Source organism: Prionailurus viverrinus, chromosome B1 (assembly GCF_022837055.1).
Source record: "Prionailurus viverrinus isolate Anna chromosome B1, UM_Priviv_1.0, whole genome shotgun sequence".
Taxonomy (NCBI): Eukaryota; Metazoa; Chordata; class Mammalia; order Carnivora; family Felidae; genus Prionailurus; species Prionailurus viverrinus.
Window position 1 is genome coordinate 105,672,187 of NC_062564.1, and position 13,379 is coordinate 105,685,565.

Consider the following 13,379-nt stretch of genomic DNA (forward strand, 5'->3'; position numbering starts at 1 on the left):
GGCCAAGCCAATACTGCAGCTTCAAAATTGCCAGCAGTGGGGCCACTTTGGAGAGGCAAATGTGTAGGCTTAAGTCCCTTGGCCTGTAAAAACGAGGCAGGTGTTAGAGGGATGGACTTTTGGATAGGATGGAGACCCGGACGGATGAAGTCTTCTCTGGTTAGAAAGGAAATTTGGTATTAAGAGGGCCTCACTGAATCCCAGTAATAACCAAACAACTGGTGTTGTCCAGGGCACCCGGTGGAAAGTGGGAGGCAGGAAGTAGAAAGGCTCAAGCTCCTTTCCCTGGGTCAGTTCAGGAATTTAATTTCAACAAATGTTTATTGGAGTCTAATAAGTGTTGGGCACAGTGTTAAGCACCGGGATATAAGGCTAAATCAAACGTGGTCTTGTCCTTGAGGAGCTCACACTTCAGTAAAATGTCTTCAATATTCCTCGTGCTTTGTTAACTTTTATACTGGGACTTGTCAGGGGAGAGTTGTAGCTAAATCCATCCACACTTCTCTTCTGAAGATTTCAAAACCAGGAAAACTAGACAAGGGCATGGGGGCATGGGGGTGGAGGAGAGACGGCTATAGGGACTGGTGCCAAGCTTGGGAGCCGCCAGACGCGGGGCTCTGGTCGTGTTGCTTGCCGGCCAGGGGCAGCCAAGACCTTCCCCCGCATTGGCACCCTCTGGCTTGGCTCCGGCACAGCGAGGCTGCGGCGGTGCCAGCAGCTGGTCTGGCCCGGACGGCGACAGCCGGGAGCCCGGTAGGGGCCAAGCGGAGAGGTCCGGCTCCGGGGCGAGACTGCGCGTCCCGCGCCCGCAGCCAGGGGGCAGAGTTCCCGGGCTCTAGCCACCGCTGGCTACCTGGGGGCTCAGGCCCCACCACTCCCGGCGGAGTCCGCGCCTTCTCTTTGCGAGTCTTCTGCACTAGCCTGGTCTCAGCGAGCTCAAAATTTCACGGTCCACTGTCGCTTCCGAGGGGCAGGAGCGGAGGCGCGTCGCGGGACCGGTGGCAGGAGGCGAGGTGGGGAGGGAAAGGCGGTCGGCACGCGGGGGACGGGAGGGGACTCTAGTGGGCGATTCGAGGGACGCTGCAGCCCCGCCTCCGCCCCCTCCCCTCCTCCCCTTCAGAACCGGAGGAGCGGGGGAGCATGGACCAAACCCTGCTGCTCTGGCACCATGACGCTCGCCCGCTTCGTGGTAGCTCTGGTTTTAGGGGCGCTCCCCGAAGTGGTCGGCTTTGATCTAGTCCTCAGGTATCCCCTCCACCACCGTTATCGCCATTCGCTCCCTCCGGGTCCCCCGCACCCTTACTACCTTCCCACCCAGCAGCGGCAACAGAGGACGCCTCCGTCGCCCTCTCTCCCGCGCGTCCCGCGCGTCCCGCGCCCCCCGCCCGCGCTCCATGCCCAGCGCCTGCACGCCCTCCATGCCGGGCGCACGCCCGGGCCGCACCCCGGGGACTGCCCGGCCGGCGAACCCTGGGTCAACGTGACGGACTTCGGCGCCCCGTGTCTGCTCTGGGCAGAGGTGCCACCCTTCCTCGAACGGTCGCCCCCGGCGAGCTGGGCTCAGCTGCGAGGGCAGCGCCACAACTTCTGCCGGAGCCCGGACGGCGCGGGCAGACCCTGGTGCTTCTATGGGAACGCCCACGGCAAGGTGGACTGGGGCTACTGCGACTGCAGACACGGTGAGTGACCCCGGGGCAGCGGCGGCGGCAGCTCGGGACTGGCGGGGAGCCAGCCTGGCGTGCCGAGGGCTTTAGGTGTTCCTTGAAGAGAGCGAGTGAGAGAGTGTGTGAGAGTTCGCGTTTGTATTGCCCTGCGGGATGGCTGGCTGCCGCGGAGGCACCGGCAAAGCGCACTGGTACCGTGACTTTAAATTAGCGAGGCGAGCTTTGTGTGTGAAGGTTGTGGTGAGGGTAGTTTTCGTGAGAGGTGCTGCACTCTGGGTTCCTGGATCCCGTCTCTGGCCACTGTGTGTGTTTGTGTGTGCGTATTCGTCAGGTGGATGTGTGTTCTCTAGGGTAGTTTGCCGTGAGGGCGTTACCATATTTACACGAAAGAGGCAAAGTAAGGGCGGAGATAAAGTTTCTAATTATTCGTTTTGGAAAGGGAAATATTAAATCTAATATACAACCAATAACTTTCCCCCCACCCCATAGACTCCGATTTGGAAGTATGTGATACATCTTTTTGCCTTTATTCTCACCACTGGCCTCTGAAAAAGTATGGCAAAGTCTCCTGGCCTGAATACAACTTGCCAAAGTGATGTTCAGTTCTGGGGCACAATATGGTAAATATGATTAGTGAGAGAAGAGAAAAGAAAGGAAAAAGAGATAGGAATAGTAACTATCTTAGGAAAGAAGCAACGTGATATAGTCAAATTAAGTTTTCAAGAATGCCATTTTTTTAGCTCCATATGTTATTTGTGGGCATTTGGGATTAGTTGGTGACATCAAGAAATAAAGTTGGTAAGATGTTTTGGTTTTATGGCATAATGATAACATATTAATAGGTTTAATGTAAGTGAATGATCTGCCTTTGAACAGTGCTTCATTTTGAATTGTTGAGGCTTTGTTTAATATTAGCTCCCCCCCCCCCCCTTCATTAATAGCTGGAAAGAAAAACTTCATGTCCTTCAAAGTTTGAATTTCCCTTCAAACATCTTTTTGGCAGCTCTCCATCTCAGCTAAGGGGCAGGGATTTCATGAATTGGGATTCTGAAATATGTTGTACTTGGTACCTTTTGGAGGTGATTTGGAGGTTAGCTTTCATAGTGCCATTCTTTTCCTGCAGACATTTTTATTTATCTGAATTGCATTAGCTTTGAGTTAAAGGAAAGTGATAGGAAGGTTAAGATCAATTATCCTTCATCCTAGAGAATGAAGTCATTGCTATACTCGTGTTTCATGGACAGAATGCCAATGTGGCTATAAAAAAAATTGAGGTGATATCAGGCAAAGAGCCCCAGCATTGTCTCATTATTTACTGTAAGATTATTTGTAGTAAAATATCGTGTTTAGCAAACATTGGAATTTTTTTTTGCTTTCCTGCTATTGTACTATATTTCATATCTTTAAATGTATATTTAGGAAATATGTATGTATACGTATACTGAAATCTCTCTCTCTCTCTCTCTCTCTCTATATATATATATATATATATACTGAAAGAAAAGTGGAATTTAAAGTGAAAACACTATAAGTGGTAAATTGCTCTCTGACACATAACTCCTTTAACTTTATATTCCAAATGAGGACAGTAGGTTGTTCTTTGTTTCCCCTCTTGTGTTGAATAGAAATTTAAATCTAACAGCAGCACAGACTCTGCGATGTTTTTATGTTCATAGCTAATTCTCACCAGACAGAATCCCAAACACTGCATACTTGTATGTGTAGTACTTCCTGGGGCAAAGCAATTGAACACAAGAGAAACAAAAGAAACCACCCAAGATGGGAGATAAATGCCCCATGCAAAAAAGTACAGGAAAACAATTGGCTGTCTATGTAATAATTAATTACTTTCACAGACCCAGTCTTGATAACTGAAGCTTCCCATCCTGTCCTTTACCCCTTACGTTCTGATTAGGCATGATCCATACCTTCAAAATGACTGGCATTTTCTGAACCTTATGGCTTTCTGGTCTTGGTCCTACATTTCCCTTCAGAGGGTGAACAAAGCTGTCATGAAGTAGTGAAAAGAATATGGATTTGTGCTTTAAAAAACACTTGTGTCTGTTTTGGCTCTGGCAGTAGTTGTGTAGTGTTGGGTAAGACTCTTAATTCCCAGAGTTTTGGTTTCCTTATCTGCAGAAAAGCAGTTTTTGAATAGATTAATTCAAAGAACTTTTCCAGTTCTGAGCCTGTACCGAAATAACCTGGCCTGGTAACAGCTAGAATTTATTGAGCATTCACTCCGTGTTGGATGCTGGGCTAAGCATTTTATATATTAGTTTTCTCATTTAATTCTCACAACAACATTAGAAGGTAGTGTCCATTTTCATGTCACAGCTCATTTTGCTCTGGTTCTTTAATTATATAAACATGTAGAAATATATGTGCTGTCTGATGACCCCATTTTTATAGCTTAAGGACTAGTCTAAAAGGAAAGAAAAAGTGAATTATTTTTGGTTCAGTGCACATGATTTCCTGTATCTTATGATTTTAAGATGTCCAGAGTTTTTTCTTTTTCTTAAAAAAAAACAAAAAAACAAAAAAACTAGAACAAAAGGAAAGAAAATTTATAGTAGTGAGATCCCTCCTTTAAAAAATAAACTGGAGGCCAGAGTCACGTATCCAGTTGCATTGAGAGAAATGAGGAAGTTGGTGCCTTCAAGGTAGAAAGTTGGTCTAAGCCTAGTTGAAGGGGCGCTGGGGGGATCGCAGGTGAGCTAGGGCAGGGTGTGGAAATACCAGTGGCTCAAATGTCTGGAGTGAGAAAGATGATGCCTGGGCCCTAATTGTATGAATTAGTAGTAAAGAATCGTTTGGTGAATTGGAATACCCTGAATCAGCCCAGGGAGTTTGTTCTCATAATGAGTACCTAAGGGACTTGTTAAAATGCAGATACCTAGGCTCTAGCCTTCAGAAACCCTGATTGAGCAATCCTTACATCTGTCTCAGGAATGTGCTTTTTCTACTGAATGGTCAGGTCAAGGTGATTTGGATGCTGAAGACCCTTTGTCACACTTGGGAAAACCAGAGGAGGACATCAGAACCCATCTAGAATGGAGTGGTGGGTGATTATGTAGACTGAGCCCATCATTCTGTGACTTAATTCTGCCAGGCATGGGATCAAGCAGAAGCCATGCCTATCTATGGTAATTTTGTGTCATTCTAGGAAATAGCACCACGCTTTTTCATTTGACTAGTGTGGGGGTAATAACAACCTAGTTCACCAGAATATGAGTATTAACTGCATGTGAACTAGGTTGCTTTTATGTTTCTTTTTCAGTTTATTTTATTTATTTATTTAAAAGTTTTAAAAAATGTTTATCTTTGAGAGAGAGGAAGAGATAAAGTGCGAGTGGGGAAGGGGCAGAGAGAGAGGGAGACACAGAATCTGAAGCAAGCTCCAGGCTCTGAGCTGTTCGAACCCATGAACCCCGAGATCATGACCTGAGTGGAAGTCGGACACTTAACTGACTGAGCCACCCAGGCGCCCCTATTTTTATGTTTCAAGAGAAAGAATTAACAGGCAACTGATTCCCCCCAGTACCCTGCAGTAATTTAGAGCTTCCTGACTAGGAAGGCAAAATCACTTTCTAGTCATTGGTTGGCATGGCAGATGGGGAAACTTGATGCTGTGCTAATACTCTCTGTTACAAGCAGCTGAGTGGAACTCACCCATAGGTGACCGATGGCCATTGGGTAAAACAGGTACTGTATATAATGATAATGCTCTAATAATTGAGATTTCACCAGAAAGAATGATGCGTAGATCTTTTTGTCATGTCATCATGCTAAGCTGTTCATATGCACGTACCCACTCCAGTCTCCTGATTGAAACGGAGGCAGCAGACTTGCGGGACAATTGTTTACAGGCTGTACTCTTTGAAGTCCATCTGGTGTTTGAAATGATTGTTAATTAAAAAGTTGGCTGAAAGCTGTCCCTTGCATTTAAAAAAAAAATGCTGCATCTTGATTCTATGTAACAGGTTCTGAAAAACATTAGCAATACCAAATTTGATACATTTCCTGGCTGGATTTTAAATTTTGAGCTCAGTCTGTTCTTCAGGATAAGGCAGATATAAAATGCTTTGATTTGGGGCATTATCTGACTATTAGAGTGCAGATTTTTTTTTAAGAAGAAAATAAGACATCCATTGCTATTGCCTTTTATGAATGATTATCTCGAAGTGTATATACACATGTGGTCACTGTCTTTGAGTGTGTGTGTGTGTGTGTGTGTGTGTGTGTTAAGGTAATATTTGTAAAAGTGATTTGGTTCAAAATTGTGGAGGCAGACCTAAATATCCAGCAATAAGATACTACACAGAGGTCCCTTCATTTAATAGATACTAGGTAGTTTCTAAAGTGCTAATTGTAAAGATTACATATAAAAACTGGAAAAATGCTGATGATAATGTTAATGGGAAAAGATGGATACCAAATTTATATACATTACGACTATGAAAATAAGTATGCCTTTAGAAGAGAAAACAAATTATAATTACAAACTTGGGTATGAATGTGGCTTGGATCAGTAAGGGTAGTTTTGATGGCAAAGAATAGAAATCCCAATTCAAAATGACTGAAGCAATAAGGAGATTAATTGTTCATATTACAAAAAGTTGGGCTCCAACATGCTACAGCTCTGTTTCTGTTGTTCTCTTGCCTCCTCTGTTCTCTAAATGTGGCTTTTATTGTTAGGCTAGTGGTTATTCCAGGCTTCATGTTGAGATAGGATAGCCTGCAGTAGAAAGAGAGGGCCCCTCCTCATGTAGGTCCCATTGAAAGAGCAAGGAAACCTTCCTAGAATTCCCCCACAGACTTCCTCCTGCATTTCATTGGCTAAGACTGGATCACATGTTCCTCTGGCACTCTCTAGAAGGGGAAATTCAGTTAATACAATTGCATAGTTTAATCAAGATTTACCTCTGAACACCTGGGGACTCTCCTACCAAGACAAAGTGAGATGGTTGTTGAGGAGAACCAACAGGGTCTGCTAAGAAGTATGGTTGGAGTTTGTCCCTCCATTTGGGAAACTTAGGACTGTTAAAAAAAATAGTAGTAAGCAGGAGTGCCTGGGTGGCTTATTAGGTCAAGAATCTGACTCTTGAATTCTGCTTGGGTTATGATCTCACCGTTCATGAGTTCAAGCCCCACATTGGGCTCTGCGCTGACAGTACAGAGCCTGCTTTGGATTCTCTGTCTCCGTTTCTCTTTGCCCCTCCCTCACTTGTGCTTGTGCACTCCCTTTCAAAAATAAACGTTAAAAAAGTAGTAGTAAGTAATTTTAAAAATTGTGCTGTGAAATGTTACATTCATTTTTCAGCTGTATCTAGATGAATCACATTTAGACCCTGATTTGATTGAAAAAGCATATTTTCTTATTTTAAGATGCAGTTTGCAGGTCTAGTAAATTTATGTCTGAAATGAATAATCCCATAATTGTTAAGAATATGGAAGTTAACTCAGTTGCTTGGTAAACACTTTTAATTCTAATTTTTAAGCCTCCCCCATCCCTGAGTTAACTTGTAAAGAAAGCTGTTCTCTGAAGTCTCTTCCTTTGGTCTGCATTGTAAACAGGCATTCAGTGCATCTATATTAGCAATTGATTTAGACTGCCTTGTATGTGATTGACGCCCTGTTGTCTAGAAAATCAGGAAATGTTTATTTTTTGCCTCTTATTATCTTACTTTTCTAGAACCATCCCCCCTCACCCCTCCTCCCTTTTCTTCCTGCAAGTCAGCACAACAATATTAATAAAAAATTTATTATATGCAGAGCACTAAAGTAGTGAGATCCCCCCTCCCCCCCCCTGCGCCCCACTACAAGATACAACCTCAGTACTTTTTATTAGGCTTACCAGAAGGACACAAAGAATGGAAAATGCCAATCCTTCTAACAAGGCGAAAGTAGATTTCATTAAATGTTTTGTGAGTTCAGAGTAGGAGCAGCAATTACAACGATGAATAAGAAATCACCTGTATCCTCTGGTTGAGGACACCTACTCTCTGGTTGAGATGTCAGAAGAATACTAAGCATTTTCTTTTTTTTTTTTTTACTAAGCATTTTCTTTACCTTTCCTGTGATACCTATTCTGGGAGACAGATAAGAGGATTACTACCAGGAGTAGTTTAATTTCATCACTCAGAACTGAACAATAAAATGCTAATACCCACACCATTGCTTATATATGAATAGTTCAGAGACACACAGTTGGTGTAATTTCCCTCTAGGGTTATCTATATATTGTTAGTATGTCATAATTAAACCATGGATAGAGTCTTCTTTTGCATAATGCTGTGTAATATTTTAAATGAAGGAATAATTGAATTTCTAATAATCTCAATGTAAGTGGGTAGAATTGCTTATTGAAAGGATACTCTCATTGTTTTGATACTCTCTCGTTTTGAATTAGACCAGATTTTTTTTTTCTCAGCACTGAAGGCATCTACATGAATAATAAATGAACAACTAATATGAATTATAGATGTGATCTAATGGAGGTAGATATAGTTCAGTTGGATCTCAGTCCAGGGGAATGTTTCATATGTTAAAAGATGGATTTGATTTCATTTTGACATGGCATGATTTGAATAAAATCTATTTCACAATGCTAAAGCCAGTTATGGGTGAATACAATTATAAGCAAAAATAGTATACCTTAGTACTATCAAATAGGGTATAGGATGAAAATAACATCAAAATTAAACTTGCCTCCTGTACTGTACTTGAAAAATGCAACTAACAACCTCCCAATTCAGTTGTTTCTAGGCAATGTGAATTTTTTTGTATATTTTATAATTAAGATAGGAAATGATCATTTAGTGTATTTCCCAAGGGTTGCATTTGGTATAAGACATAGGATTATGTTTAATTCATTTGTGAAATACATGTACTAAACCGTCCAACATGTAATGGGGCTTTTTTCTTCTGAATGGTTCATAAACTGAACTTTCTCTATGACTTCAGCTTTAAGTGTACTTTGTGTCAAAGATCTGAGCAATAACTTGATGTCATCAGCATGCATTCTTTCTGATTCCACCAGAACAATAGCAATGACTAAAATGAATTATTTTGTGCTTCTGTGAAGTTCAGTAATAGATGAGAAAGAATTTGTATGATAATGGTAATTTTATTTTGTTCATTTTTTGAGTTGTGATTTTAAGAGATGTAAAAATATTTATTATTAATTCTATTCAGAAAACACTACTTCCTTTTTTTTTGCTGTTTTTTCTTTCTCTTCAAACAAGCAAATGCCATTCTCTAAGTACATGTTAGTTAACTAGCATATCTTGTCATTTGGTTTATTTTGGAATGAGCTGGACTTACAGAACAAAGATCACTGACCCACTTGGTTCCTTTCCTAATATTTCTTTTAGGTGTCCTTGAAGCATGGAGTATGAAAAGGGTGGTTTTGCTAGCTGTCCAAGGAGGGGTAATACCTTAAGGGCTCTATTAGTTTGCTAGAGCTGCTATGATGAGTAACACAACTGAGTGGGTTAAACAATAGAAGTGTATTGTTTCACAGTTCTGGAGGCTTAAAGTCTGAGGTCAAGGTATCAGCAGGGCCACCTTTCCTCTGAAGACGTCAGGGAAGGATCTTTTCCAGGGCTCTCTTAGCTTCTGAGAGTTCCATGGCTTGTCATACTGTAAACCCCATCTTCAGCTGTTATTCTCCTGCTGTGTGGGTCTCTGTGTCCAAATTCCTCCTTTTTATAAGAACACAGTCATACTAGATTAGAGACCACCCTTATGCCCTCATGTTAACTTCGTCATCAACAAAGACCTTATTTACAAATAAGGTCACATCTGTAGGTAGTGGAAGTTTTTTGGGGAGAATAGAATTCAACCCATCATAATAGCCTTAAAAAGTGACAAACCAATGAAATGAATGAAGAGAATTTTAATCTAGTCAGCTGTTCTCTGGAAGATTTTCTGGTGTCAACTGAGACTGATAAAATGGTTAAAGAGAATCCTTCTTTAATGTCTTTCCATTTGGGGAATTCTTGTGTTTAAAAAAATTTTTTTTAAATTTTATTTTAAGTAAACTCTATTCCACAAGTAAGGCTCAAACTCATGACCCTCTGAGATTCAGAGTCTCATGCTGTGCTGACTGAGCCAACCAGGCACCCGAGGAATTCCTGGTTTTTAGCAAATTTTCCCATAAAGCAAATTTGAGCAACATGCATCTTTTATGCTCCCTTTCTTTTACAAAACTAGAGGTACAACTACATAGAAGAAAAATAAAAGTAAACTGAAATGACAATAGTTTCAACAGTTTTAGCAGGGAATTAAGATAGTGGAATTCTGAGCATTGTTGTACATTGGCACATTTCGCCTTTAGGTGATTGTAATACCAACAGACACTTAACTTTTTTTGAGGAGTGGGCAATCCATTTCATGAACTCCAGGGACACCTCTCCATGACATGATATCACACACAGCTTTACAGTTCCAGACTTCCTTCTAGTACTGGTTCAGTTTATAATTTCGTAGTACCTGTTATAGTTGACCTAAAACCTCTGTTAAGACTTCAACATTTAAATTATTATTAACACATTTTAAAAGTAGGAATATTTAGAATAGAATAGTTTCCATCAAATTGTCACTTGAGGGGCTTTAAGACTGGGCAGCCCATGTTGTACAGAGACATTAGCTGAGACTGTGAGGAACATGGCAAAGTAGTTGGCTGGAGGAAGGGGAGTGTGAGGGAAGGAGGAGGGATCAATTTTAGGTAATAAAAGAACTTTATTATTAGGACAGCAGTATAAATGAGTTTACCAGGCTTTGACCTTTGTGGAGTGCTTCATTGTTCCATCCTATCTTTTTTTTTTGTTGAGCTAAGGATATTTCCTTTTCTTCACTTTGTAATTGTTCACCTATAAATTTGTGCAGATGTATAGTCCTGCAAATTTGCACAACCCATGAAGTGGGTCCTCCACTGGAGGGTCAGCCTCAGATGTAGATCCCTGGAAAGTCACTTCTATCCTGTTGACAGTGTATAAAACTTGCTCAGGCTGTCTTACACTTCTGCCTGGCTAATTTATTCCCATAAAATGTTTGGTAGATTAGTTGCAGTATTTCAAATTAGAATAGAATATTTCAAATAGAATGGTGAAAGCCAACATGACATAATGCATAAAGTGCATTATGCAAAGAACATAAATGCACAGACATGAAAAAGACATAAAATGCAAAAACAAGGCAGGGTCTTTGCTCAGATTCAGAGATGGTAGAAATGACAGGAATCTAGGAAATATTTGGAAACAGAGGAACAGTAGGAAGGATGAGAACTGAGGAAATGGTCCTGTCAGTTGATTTGGTCCAAATCTTTATTATCCATAAATTGAGGGAAATGCGTTACATGCATTTTTAAAGATTTTGACCACCTTAACCATTCTAAGAAAATAAATGAAGCAAGAACAGAGTAAAACCAAAACCAAATAAAAACTACTTATCTTAAATGTATGTCAATCCTTTACTATTTTGGAGCATGTATTATGCTGATAGTTTTTAAAGTGCTCTTTCAAATAATTATATGAAGAATTATGAACTGCATGGAATTATGTACCATTAAGAACTACTCACTCTGATTCCAAAGTAGATAATTTCTCAGAATATTTTAGAAATTGTTATGGCCTTAAGAAGAGGATAAACTGGGGCGCCTGGGTGGCGCATTCGGTTAAGCGTCCGACTTCAGCCAGGTCACGATCTCGCAGTCCGTGAGTTCGAGCCCCGTGTTGGGCTCTGGGCTGATGGCTCGGAGCCTGGAGCCTGTTTCCGATTCTGTGTCTCCCTCTCTCTCTGCCCCTCCCCCGTTCATGCTCTCTCTCTGTCCCAAAAATAAATAAAAAACGTTGAAAAAAAATTAAAAAAAAAAAAAAAGAAAAGGATAAACTACTTTGAGGGCTGGGGGATGGAAGCACTACTGGAAAGGTGTGTGCCTTGCAAATGTTGGTGTTGGGAATGGATTCCGATGGAGAGGTCATTAGCCATTGACATGCAAATTGACTTTCCAGAATTGCAAATATTTGTATTCACTTGTTAAAGAGAAACTGGATGAACACTCCACATTTCTTGCCATGAAGCAGATACAGCTAAATGAATCCAGGCTTTCACAGCATGTTTGGAGAATCTGAGGAATGATGGAGGAACTGATAGTTGACCTGGAAGCTGTTTCCAGCTCTGTCACTGCATTCTAATGATGTGAGGGTGATAATTATACTTTATGCAGAGTTTTCTATGCCTTATCTCCAAATGCCTTAATCTTTAGATGTTATGTATGCATCATTTCTTATTGGTAGCTTTTTGGTGATTTAGGCAGTATATTACATTTTTTATGATTTTTTTTAACACGCACAAGTAGTATTCCAGTTTGTTTTCATTGCTAGAACTTTCTTCCAACCCTTTGACTCGAGTAATCTAGTGGAGGAGGATTAATAGATAATAGATCAATTTAAATATCATTTCAAATAATGTTTGTTTGAGGTGAGCAAGTGAATTCTTTGAGTTGAAATAAAATGCTGGCATTTGCAATATGCATAATATTATGTAGGTCTCTGTGGAAGAGATTTTGTGATTAAAAAATCATTAAAGCTCAGTTAAACTCTTCAGACATATTTCTTTAAAAATGTTGTGCAGTTCACACTCTTCATTGAGCCAAACAGGGCTTCCTCCTGCTTAGTGAACTAAAGAGGTTTGGAATGTGTGAGTGATTAAGATTTATCTGCCATGTGAATGATCCATGCCCATGCTCTCTCCTGAATAATCAGGATTTGGCAGTGTAATGTGTTCCTTCCATTTAATATTGTCTTAATATTGTTTGAATTAAATGACACTTTGTATTTATCATGAGAAATACAATATGTGTTTCTTAAATAGTTTCATTTTTAAATGATGATGACTTGGAAAATAATAGTGGGAGATGCCTGGGCCCCTGCAAATGAAGTGAATGGATAATTTGTGAATCTAATATTTTGGAAAAATTATTTTAAAGTCAGACTTTGAAACAACTTTGAAATATGCAAAATATGACAGTTTTTTGATAGAACTTAATTTCTTGATTTCTTTATCTGTGAAATGATAAGTGCTTCTGTCTCTGCTTAAGTGCCCGACTTGTGGCCTCCCAGTAGCCACTTTGCAAACCAATGGCAATTAGAAGGGAAACCTGAATTCATCTACACTTTTTTTGTTTAAGTTTACTTATTTATTCTGAGGACACAGAGACAGTGCAAGCCGGGGAGGGGCAGAGAGGAGAGACAGAGAATTCCAAGCAGGTTCCCAGCTGTCAGCCCAGACACCTATGCAGGGCTCGAACTCATGAGACCAAGACCGTGAGATCATGACCTGAGCTGAAACCAAGAGTCAGACGCTCAACCAACTGAGCCCCCGCCGGCACCCTGATCCATCCTCACTTTTATGGGATGTTATTTTTCCTGGGGTGCTTGCATTTTTTTTTTAAATTTTTTCTTAATGTTTATTTGTGAGAGAGAGAGAGAGAGAGAGAGAGAGAAAGACAAAGACAAAGCACAAGCAGGGGGTGGGCAGAGAGAGGAAGACACAGAATCTCAAACAGGCTTCAGGCCCTGAGCTGTCAGCACAGAGCCCCATGCAGGGCTCGAACTCATGAACTGTGAGATCATGACCTAAGCAAAGTTGGTTGCTTAACCAGCTGAGCCACCCTGGTGCCCCATGAGGGTGCTCGAATTTTAATTTTGA

At 41.1% G+C, this 13,379-nt stretch overlaps 1 protein-coding gene across 4 annotated transcripts in view; it reads left to right on the forward strand.

Annotated features, from left to right (window-relative positions):
* Positions 1-1,043: 1,043 nt before the first annotated feature.
* The window catches only part of PRSS12 (serine protease 12), a 74,194-nt gene continuing 61,858 nt past the window's right edge, over positions 1,044-13,379 (forward strand). The window contains exon 1 of one of the 4 annotated variants that reach the window (XM_047855594.1): positions 1,044-1,679. In XM_047855594.1, the coding sequence (XP_047711550.1) occupies positions 1,169-1,679 (511 nt within the window). In that variant the 5' untranslated portion in view covers positions 1,044-1,168. The remainder of the gene's footprint in view (positions 1,680-13,379) is intronic. The other 3 variants (XM_047855592.1, XM_047855591.1, XM_047855593.1) reach the window with 3 other exon arrangements.